At 46.4% G+C, this 11,232-nt stretch overlaps 1 protein-coding gene across 1 annotated transcript in view; it reads left to right on the top strand.

Moving 5' to 3' along the window:
* The first annotated feature begins 1,695 nt into the window (after nucleotides 1-1,695).
* BCR (BCR activator of RhoGEF and GTPase) overlaps nucleotides 1,696-11,232 on the top strand; it is a 158,670-nt gene continuing 149,133 nt past the window's right edge. Inside the window, exon 1 of the mRNA XM_014574761.3 lies at nucleotides 1,696-3,778. Coding sequence (XP_014430247.2) covers nucleotides 2,263-3,778 — 1,516 coding nt within the window. The 5' untranslated portion in view covers nucleotides 1,696-2,262. The remainder of the gene's footprint in view (nucleotides 3,779-11,232) is intronic.

The raw sequence follows: 11,232 nt of genomic DNA, 5'->3' as shown, positions 1-11,232 counted from the left end.
TAATGGTTACAATTCTCAGAGGAGTAGCCATGTTAGATTATATCTTCAAAGACAACCAGGAGTCCTCTGGCACCTTAAAGACTGATTTATTTGAGCAGAAGCTTTCATGGACAAAACCCCATTTTGTCAGATGCATGGATTAGAAAAAGGATGGAATTTTCTACTCCATGCATCTGACAAAATGGGTTTTTGCCACAAAAATGTATGCCCAAATAAAACTGTTAGTCTTTAAATTAAGGATTAGTAATTTATAATTTTATGACAATGAATTTATAAAAACTACTGTTTACATAACCTTTGAAAAAATCTATAACGTTTATGTCAATTAATCCGTAATATCTGATCACACTATGTCCTATATGTCCTATATGGGTTCCAGTTGAAGTGGGCATTTTTATGAAGGAAGGGAAAAAGTAAATCCTACGTATTAAACAGCAGAAGAAAGAACAGTGCAAAACAGAAGTCATGATTAGCCTTTTGCAGAATGTGTTTTAAATGCATGTAAAGTGAAAGAGTTTTAAGGGCTATTGTGCAACCCATGAAGGATAGCTCTGTGGACTGCAGTGCTTGTCATCACAGGGTCTCAAAGAAATTACAAATATTAATGAACTGAAATAATCTAATAGAATGAATTAATTCAGATACTTTATGGAGCTTTGTTTAAAAGCTGATGTAAAGAGCTACTCCTGGAAGTTATAAGTTGTGTTGGTTCTTCAAACCAGTGGACCCACTTTAAAGTAATGATGCCAACTACGACTACTACTTTATCTTTCAACTATTTACACACACAGAGCTATAAAGCAGTCCTGCAATAAGCCTTGCATTGTACATTAATGAATGAACTCTAGCATTATATACATTTTAAAAAACACTCTTAATCCTAAAAAGGGGAGAGAAGGACTGTCCAATTGGGTTTATGTATATTTTGTAAGATGGTAAAGTAGTGATGAACTCTATAAGATGCTGGATAAAATAAAATACTTATGTGTGATGCAGGTAAATATTTTATTACAGGTGGTTTAAATATTGTATTGCCCAGAAGATAAGGGACTTGTCCAATGAATCCGTATGAATCAGTTACAGAACTAGGAATAAAATCCTGTCCCTAGATCCTTCTTCCGGAGCTGAGGGTTTGGCATCCCGGGAGCTCTAGCTTTTGTAAGTTTGCAGAACTGAAACATGAGTCTAGCAATAGGATTCCGCTAATCAATGAAGATCATCCTAGTGTCTGAACGCTAGTTGGCAGTTCTATCACTAGAGTCCAGCTTTGCCATATAGGGGCGTGTGGGGCGCTCTTATTCCTGTACAAATCCCAGGTTGAATGTGTCAGGGCTGTTGGCATGTCAGCACGTTCCTATGAAGGTGTTTTACAGGTCTAGACGGTGCGGTATGTCTGAGACTTGGGGTCCGAGCACGGGAGTGTGTGCGCGCCCCAGAACAGAGGTGTGTGGGGCTAGGCGGGCGTTGCAGCGGTGAGCAGATGCATATTTGTGCGGGGTCAGATGCAGCCAAGCTCCCGAGGGGAAGCGCTGGGTGTTAGCCAGGGTGCTCCTGCCTCAGCCTCCTCCCTGCAGAGCCTGACCCGGGTAGAGAGGAGCCCCCCAATTCTCTCCTCCCCCCCCCAAGTCAAACCGCGCTTCCCCTTTAAGAGGCCGGCTTGGGTTGTCAGTCGCAGCGTCCCCTCCCCTTCCTGCTACGGCGGAGCCAGTGCGAGTCCCAGCGGCCGGGCAGATGGGCAGTGGGGAGCAGCAGCGGGCTGCGGGCTGCCCGGAGCCATGGGGTAGCGAGCGGGCTGGCGAGGGACCAGCCGCAGCCCGGCCCGCCCGTGCACAGCGGGAGCCCGGGAGCGCGTGCGGGGCAGCACAATAGCCCAGCCACTGGCAGCCCGCAGCCAGGAGCGCGCGGCGGCTCTGTGCGCTGCCCCGCATCTGCCGGCCCCTGAGCGCGGCTGCACCCGGCTCCCCGCCCGGGGCTGCAGAGCGCGGGAGGTGAGACCTGCCTCCCCTCCTCCCTTCCTTTGTCCACGCTGCCTTGGAGGTGCTGCGCATTGTTATTTAGCCCGGGGCACGGAGAGGAGAGTGGACGCTCGCTGAGCCGGGACCAGCTGGCTTCATACAGCTACTCCTGTCCCTCCTCGCGTGACCCGTGGGAACGATCCATTCCGTGAGGTTCCCCCCTTCTCTCCTGTCTGTGGCTCCCATGTGAACTCAGCTGGTGAAGCCTCTCCACCCCCCTCCACCGGTCTGTATCCCTGGATGCAAAATGGTGGACCCAGTGGGGTTTGTGGAGGCTTGGAAAGCCCAGTTTGCAGACTCGGAGCCCCCCAAGATGGAGCTGAAATCGGTGGGAGATATTGAGCAGCAGCTGGAGCTGTGTAAAGCCTCCATCCGCAAGCTGGAGCTGGAGGTCAACAAGGAGAGGTTCCGCATGATTTACCTGCAGACCCTCCTGGCAAAGGAGAAGAAGAGCTATGACCGGCAAAGGTGGGGTTTCAAGCGGGTTTCTCAGCTGCCCGAAGGGGATGCAGAGCCGCACAGCCAAGACCCACACCCCCACCAAAACGCGGAGCAAGGGGATACAGAAAGAAACAAACCCCCCCATGGAGAGGAGAAGTTCAAGCCAAGGGCGTCATCTTTGAGGAAGCTGTCCACTCAGAGTGATGGGTCAGATCTGTTGCCCGTGGAGAGCCTACACCATGGGGAAGCCGAGCAAGAGAGATGTAAATATTACAGTGAGGAGAAACTGAAGAGAGTGGCGGAAGACATGGAGAATCGCTGTGATATGGACGGATCCCCTTCCAAATATAGGCCCTCTTCCGCCCGCAGGCTGGTGGGCTCCACAGAGAAAGAGGGACCCTTTGAGCCTCTTGCTAAGGACAAAGGGAACACCAGTAATGTGGCAGCACTTAGGTCCAACTTTGAGAGGATTAAAAAGGTTAATTCCCATTCCTCTGCAGATAGCAAGGAAGCTTCCGAGAAGCCCTTCTATGTGAACATGGAGTACCATCATGAGAAAGGTTTAGTGAAAGTCAACGATAAGGATGTTTCTCATAAAATAAGCTCCCTTGGAAGCCAAGCCATGCAGATGGAACGCAAAAAATCTTTGCACTCTCTGTCTTCTAATGTGGTACCCAGCTTTAATGAGTTGCAGAGGCCGGCCTACCGGGGGAGGTCTTCTGAGAGCAGCTTTGGCTGCGATGGAGAATATGAGGATGCTGAATTGAACCCCAGGTTTCTGAAAGACAGCCTCATAAATGTCAATGGAAGCAATCGACCAGCGTGGCAACCAGTGGACTTTCAGCCCTATCAGAGCATCTATGTGGGTGGGATGATGGGAGAAGGAGAAAGCAAAGGGCCAGTACTGCAGAATCAGAGTGCTACTGATCAAGAAAAGCATCTTACCTGGCCCCGAAGGTCTTATTCACCCGGGAGTTTTGAGGACATCGGAGGAGGGTATACTCCCGACTGCAGTTCTAATGAGAACCTCACGTCCAGTGAGGAAGATTTCTCTTCAGGGCAGTCCAGCCATGTGTCCCCCAGCCCTACTACTTACCGCATTTATCGGGAGAAAAGCCGTTCTCCATCCCAAAACTCTCAACAATCCTTCGACAGCAGCAGCCCACCAACACCTCAGTCTCAAAAGCGGCATAGGCAGCAGCCGGTTATCGTGTCTGAAGCCACTATTGTGGGAGTACGGAAAACAGGGCAGATCTGGCCAAATGATGGAGATATGCCATCCGGGAGAGGTCCTCAGGACAGCTGTTTCCATGGAGATGCAGGTGTGTACATATTGTTTAAACAGGGATTTGGTTAATTCACCAACATGTGGGGAAGGAAGGGTTCTTTGGGTCAACCTCAAAAGGGCAACAGGTGTCTAAAACGAGGACACTGGCTATAATCTGGCCTGATCTGGGGATGGCCTTGTAGGTTAAAGCTCAAGCATGGGGCACTTTGGTTCCCAGGGAGGCTGACAGCTCTGCGTTTTTCTGGAAGTAATAAATTGGGCCGCATGCAATTTATTTTTTTGTGTTTTCATCTGTTATATAAATCAAGGCCCTTAGTGAAGCTCCTCTGACCCCTTTTTATAAGGAGCGGAGTTTGTCCTAGTGTCCTTGGCCAAAATTTCCTTTCCTGCCTCCTATAGGAAGCTGAGTTTCAGCAGTGCTGTAATTAGATCCCAGGGATTTACCAATAGAGATGCTGCACCCTTATTTTTGTTTTCCTGGCCATTAGCATTTGGGGAACTCCGACATCATTTCCTCTTCTGTATCATCTTTTCATTATTACTGATCTAAGGGAATGAGAGTCTAGCCCTGCCCCTGTGTCTTTTAGTGTTTTTAGGCGAGTGAGGTGCAAGGGATGTTAGGAAGCCTGAGAGGATGTCTTAGTTAGTTGGGTTAGTTTAGCATTGTCAGACCCATAGCAGAAATGGATTGTTTTGAGAATGGAGTCTGAAACAATTCCCACACTGACGTGTATTCAGAGCTGTACCTGACTATATTTGATTTAAAAAAAAATACACTGAGCATGTTCAGTGTTGGGTCTGGATGAGGGGAAATGAACAGCTAATTATTGCTCAATTGAAAAGGGCATGCTGGATTTTATGAAGGCATTTGAACCCCACTGGTATTGTGCATTGAAGTAGCAAGGAATGTCTTAACTCATTTAGCCTTGCAATGTATAAATGGGGAAAAATACGTGTTTTCAGGAGTGATGAAATCAGTGTGATAGGGTTAGCAGTGTCCAATCCTTCTCTTGAGTTTGAATGTAATCTTAATCTGTGCCTCTCTCTTTTTAAGTCAATATTTTAATAAAGGATTTGCTCAGACATCTTCAAACAGGATTGAATTCCAATAGTCTGGTGGATTCAAAGCTCTGAAAAGGTTCAAAGAAGGAAGCCCATCCAGTGATGTTTTCATTCTCTCAAGTTGCACTAGTTCTCAGAGTGAGGGATTTAAATGGCAGGAGATTTCCCTGCTGTTTGTGGAAGGCTTGTATTTGGGTGAGCATTTGGCTGGAAGGTTTCGCAGATATGGTTTCAACCCCATGAAATTGGAGTCCCATTGTTGTGTTAGTGAAAGGCTGTTCAGTATAAATGTCTGTTTACTGTAAATTAAAGCTACTTGAAAATTCCCAACCTTACCACCCTGTCCTTGCAGCAACCCCTTCCTTATCAGATTATATATATACACGCACTGTCTGTTCCATGATTTCAGTGCTCTTGCTAGGTCTTGTGTGTGCTTATGGGATGTAAATGAGAAGCAGAGGGAGGTCTGATCCAGTGCTAGTTCAAACTGAGCTGCAGCCATCTGTCTTTTGCTCTTGTTTACTGATGCGCTTTAGTTGGCTGGGGAATCTCCCGGCAGTAGCAATTTTGCAGAAAGGAACAATGGAGAGGAAACAAGACAGGTGGATAAAGCTTGCTCTCACAGGTAGATTCTGCCTGCTAGACTGGTCTTCCTGAAAGGCAGAGGTTTCATTTTAAAGAATGTATTTAACTTATCCAGCAGTCTGGGAGAACCCCATGTTAACTAAAGGTCCTACTGGCATCTCAGATCCCCAAACCAACTCCCAATTAGCAGCTAATGATTTGTTCCTGAGAATTGCAGGCAGAGGTAAAATGTACCTGATCATCCCTGCTTTCCCCAGCAGGTTTGGTAGATGCCCACCTCATATGACTATTTACAACTGTCTTACCGTGGTAGGTAGTGACTACTCTCTACTAAATAGCAAGGAGGAAAAACGGTTTCCCTATACCAGGCATGTCCAAAGTCCGGCCCGCGGGCCAATTGCGGCCCGTGTTCCGGTTTAATACGGCCCCCCAGGTAATTTGGCAATATCTATCTTTTATGGCCCCCAACGAATCCATATGTATTGAGATGAATACATTGTAAAATCTCAGTTAATGTCAGTTGGTCTAAATCAGTTATAAATATATTTGGACACAACATGTATACTTGGTGTTATGTTCCTGTTCATATTGTTTGAACTTAAAAGTTGACAGACACCCTTTATTACCAATAATATGTAATGTACTTTACAATGTTCCTGACATATATTTCAGCTTCCTGGATTTTTTTTTTCATCTGGCCTTCAGATATGAAAGGCAGAGTGATTTAACACCTGTTTAGATTTGTCACCCATGTGATGAAATGAAAAGTATGCCGTTTGCAATAAACTTTGCATAAAATAGTTAATTTGCATTTAATTTTAATGGTTCAAAGAATGTCAGGCAAAATGGTCGGCCCTCACGCATGTTCACTTCATCAAATCTGGCCCTCTTTGAAAAAAGTTTGGACACCCCTGCCCTATACACACCACTATGTATTTCTTGTTCCGTTCATTTTTACTATCAGCCATTCGGCAGACAAGATGTAGGGCATTTTTCTTACACTTAGAAGTATTTAAGCCTAACAGAGGATTCTGTCAGTTTTCTTCATTTAGAAAAAGCCCACCAGATGTAAGAGGCATTGTGCGATGTTCTGTCTGTTGCTCTAGTCTATAGAGACTATCTTCTGCTCTACATGTTCCGAAAGTAGCTCTTTGCTTCAGCCAGCCGTCCCTGCATCTGTACTTCACCCACTGCTCCAGCCGCCAGCCTTCCCTGAAGCTGTGTTTGAACAGGATATGCAAGTCTAGGTCACAGCAGGTTCTGCTCAGCCTTCATAGTAATTAGTGTGTCAAGTAGGGATGTTAGCATGTTGTCCACACGACCGATAAGCATGGGCTCATCACTTAATCCTAACAACTACACTCCCCCTCCTTTGCTGTTTCTGTGGGGAGCTGGCTTTTAAGCTGACTCCCTGCAAATGTCAGCTTCTGTGGAGACATCTTTCCCTCTTCCCCCTCCCACTGCATTGCTACCTCTGTATCAGAGGCAGCAGCATGGGGGGGGGGGGCAGACGGGAGCTTTTACCACAGGGAGCCAGCTCATAGGTACAGGCTCCTGCCTCCCCCCCATCCTTGCTGCCTCCCATGAAGGTAGCATCTGTTCCTGCTGAGCCCCTGCCCCTGCAGTGCTGCCTCTGATGGAGAGGCAGCAATGCGGGGGGGAGGGGGAAAGGAGGAAGGGAGAGCAGGCGGAAGACAGTACACTCGGGAAGCTGACTTTCAAGCCAGCTACCTGTGTGTACCAGCTCCTTCAGAGCTGACTTCTCCCCTCCTCCTGCACTGCTGCCTCTCTATCAGAGGCAGCAGGGAAGGATGGGGGAGGGGAGCAGCGCGCCAGCTCCCACCTGCTCTCCTGTGTGTAAATATGTAACTGCTGAAAAATTAGTGGCTATACTTTTACAAAGAATATGTTTGCTAATATTCCTCGTGTCAAGCGGCAATTGTTCTATAATATTTGGCTCCTTTATGCATCTAGATTTCATACACTTCCTAGCTTTACATTTGTGTGGGTGAATCTTTTTCAGAGCTTTGTTTCATGCTAGTACTAGACTGAACCAGGCATACTATAAACAGGTGCTATGCAAGCTTCCTGTGTATCTTGATGCTAGCCAGCAAACACCTGCTGTTTCAGTCCTTGGCCTGTCTTGAGGAGAAGCTGCCAGTCATGCTAAATCATGTGTTAGTTCTGTGATGTGTATGGAGACTAGGGTGAGATCACTAAATTTGCACTTGGGAGTGAAGTCAAGATTCTGGATATCCAGAAACAAGAGGTGTCTAGAACAGGGTATGTTAGCAAATATTCACGTCAACTACTCGACTGCTCATTCCCCCCCGTCCCTTGCTGCTTCTGTATCAGTGCCACCTGTCTTGTCTCTATCAGGCAGCACCGTGGGGTGGTTAGGGGAAGCTGACACAAAGCAGTCTCTGCCCTCAGCGGGCCCAAGTTCGCCACAGGCAGTGGCTGCTCCAATAGCAGCCCCTGTCCAGGGGTTCTCAACTCCCTGCTGGGACCCTTTGCGGACAAGGACTGCTGGACCTGGCATGAACCAGGACTGAGCAAACCTGGGCCAGTCCTGGCTCGCACTGGGTCCAGGACCTACCCCTGCTGCACCTCTGCAGTTCAAATGTAGCAGGAGCTGCCTGCACACCCTGCTTTTTTTATACATTTAAACTACAGAGCTGCGGCAAGGATCACTCCTGTACCCGGCGTGAGCTGGGACCGAGGAAGCTTTCCCTTCTCAACTAATCGTGTAGTTGATAAATATTTTACTGACTGTAGGATTAGTGGATTACCCACCTCTTGACATCCGTAGTCTAGAATTCTAATAGTAGACTCCTATAGCTGGCGTGCAACACCTTTCTGAATGACTGCTCCGTGAGTGTGGGCATTTTAATAACGATTTGTTAATTTTCATAAACAACTGTCATTCAACAATTTGCATTCTGAGGTGAACTATGCAACACTTTCAGAGGGGCAACTGTGTTAGTCTGTAATTGAAAAAAACCGTTAAAAAAATAGTCCTGCAGTGTCTTAGAGGCTAACAAAAAATGCAGATGGTATCATGAGCTTTCGAGGGGACAGGCTACTTCTTCAGATGAATGGGGCTTAAGGGATCCAGGTTCCAAATAAATAGCAGAGAAAGAGGGGATGGAGAGAGAAAGGAAAGGTGAAAAAAGGGAGAAGAATAGTCTGTGTCCATGTTAAATGAAGCTGATAGAGAGTTCTAAGTACTCTTAAGTACCTGGTGTTTGGCTTTTTATGTCATTAGGTTGTGAAATATAGTAGGTGATCCAGTTAAGGGCTTTGTTTAAGCCTCTATTCTAGGTATCAAACTCGTAAAGGAAATTAAGTTTTGCAGGCAAATTAAAATGTTCCTGAACAGGTTTCTGCGTGTTTCCTTTTCAAATATCTGATTTGTGTCTATTAATCCTTTGTCATAGAGGGTACATCTAGACTACATGCCTCTGTCGGCAGAGGCATGTAGATTAGGCTACCAGACATAGGAAAATGAAGCGGCGATTTAAATAATCGCCGCTTCATTTAAATTTACATAGCTGCCGCGCTGAGCCGACAAACAGCTGATCAGCTGTTTGTCGGCTCAGCGCGATAGTCTGGACGCGCGGGTGTTGACATCAAAGGTATTTGTCGACCACCCAGGTAGGCCTCCTGGGATGAGGTTTACCTGGGTGGTCGACAAATACCTTTGATGTCGACACCCGCGTGTCCAGACTATCGCTCTGAGCCGACAAACTGCTGATCAGCTGTTTGTCGGCTCAGCGCAGCAGCCATGTAAATTTAAATGAAGCGGCGATTATTTAAATTGCCGCTTCATTTTCCTATGTCTGGTAGCCTAATCTACATGCCTCTGGCGACAGAGGCATGTAGTCTAGACGTACCCAGAGACTGTCCACTTTGTGGGGCATTGCTGGCACTTGATGGTGCAGAGCACATTGGTTGATGTACAGTTGTATGAGCCTCTGATGTGGAAGTTTATGTGGTTAGTTCCTGTGATGATGTTGCTTGTATAGACAGAATTGGCAGCAGGGTTGATTGGAGAGGTGGGTTCCTGGGTGAGTATGATGGTGGTATGTTGCATGATTATTGGAAAGAATTTGTTTGAGGTTGAGGGTTGTCTGTAGACAAGGATTGGCCTGTCTCCCAAGGCCAGTGCAAGCGAGGGGTGATTTTCCCAGATCGGTTGTAGGTTGTTGATAATATGCTGGAGGGATTCAAGTTGGGGGCTGTAGGTGATGATAAATGCTATCCTGTTGTCTTTGTCAGGCTCATCTTGAAGAAGCTGATGTCTGGATACTTGTCTGGCTCTGTCAATCTGTTTCTTTCACTTCTCCGGGTGGATATTTCAGTTTTAAGAATGCTTGATATAGATCCCGTAGGTGTTTGTCTCTGTCTGTGGGATTGGAGCAAATCCGGTTGTATCTTAGGGTCTGGCTGTAAACAATAGATTGAGAAATGTGTCTGGGATGGAAGCTAGAGGCATGTAGGCAAAGGTCATGGTCGGTATGTTTCTGGTATAAGGTGGTGGAAATGTGGCCATCATGTAGTTGTACTGTAGTGTCATAGAAATGGATCTCTTGTGTGGACTGATCCAGGCTGAGGTTGATGGTGGGGTGTAAGTTGTTGAAATCCCAACATCCCAGTTGTTGGAATTCTTCTAGGATCTCCTTCCCATGGGTCCATATGATGGAAATGTCGTCAATGTAGCATAAGTAGAGTAATGGTGCTGGGGGAGAGAGCTGAGGAAGCGTTCAAGGTCAGCCATAAAGATGTTGATACATTGTGCGGCTATATGGGTGGCCATGGCTGTGCTGCTGACTTGAGGATATAAATTGTCCCCAAACTGAAAATAGTCCTGGGTGAAGACAAAGTCGCAGAGCTCTGTAATCAGGCATGCAGTGGTGTTATCAGGGATGGTGTTCCTGACAGCCAGTAATCCATCATGGTGTGGAATGTCGGTGTAAAGAGCTTCTACATCCATGGTGGCCAAAATGGTGTTTTAAGGTAAATTACTGAAGTCATGTAGTTTCCTTGGGAAGTTGTTGGTGTCTGGAAGATAGCTAGGAGTGCTGGTAGCATAGGATTTGAGGAGAGAGTCAATATAGCCAGATATAACCCTAAGTATGCCAATGCCTTAGATGATAGTCATCTGGGATTTCCAGATAGAAGACTACTGGTCAGAGATTTAGGGGTGTGTTTGTGTAGATTCGGTCCTGAGTTGTAGCCGGAAGTTTTCTGAGCAGATGGTTTAGGGTTTTTTTTTATATTCTTTAGTGGGATCAGAGGAGGGAAGCCTGAAGAAAGTTGTCTGGTCACCTCCTGTTCTTAATCTGTTCTGTTCATGATGACTACAGCGCCCCCTTTGTCATCCTCTTTGATTATGATGTTAGAATGGTTTTTGAGGCTGTGTACAGCATTGCGTTCTGCATGGCTGAGGTTATATGTTACATGCTGTTTGCTGATGATGTCAGCCTGTGCATGTTTGCGGAAGCAATCGATGTAGAAGTCAAGACTGTCGTTATGACCCTCAGGAGGGGTCCAAATAGATGCCTTCGTCTTGTAGAATTGGCAGGGGAGAGGCAGAGGGCCAGTGTGTTGTTCATGGAGGTGTTGGAAATATTCCTTTAGACGGAAGCAGTGAAAATAGGCTTCAAGATCTCCACAGAACTGAATCATATATGCAACACATGTAATTATTTCCTGTAATCTGAGTAGAAGAAAAAAGGCCTTCACATGGTGATGAATTTTACAGCCTTTTATCTATGATTGTGTGGAGAATGAAGATATATTTTCTAATGGATTTTATTTATTTCTGTCTGCTGTTGA

The sequence above is a fragment of the Pelodiscus sinensis genome, chromosome Z (genome assembly GCF_052426305.1).
Source record: "Pelodiscus sinensis isolate ZL-2025 chromosome Z, ASM5242630v1, whole genome shotgun sequence".
NCBI lineage: Eukaryota > Metazoa > Chordata > Testudines > Trionychidae > Pelodiscus > Pelodiscus sinensis.
The sequence above is the reverse complement of the archived record's forward strand: the minus strand, read 5'-3'. Positions and strand labels throughout refer to the sequence as shown.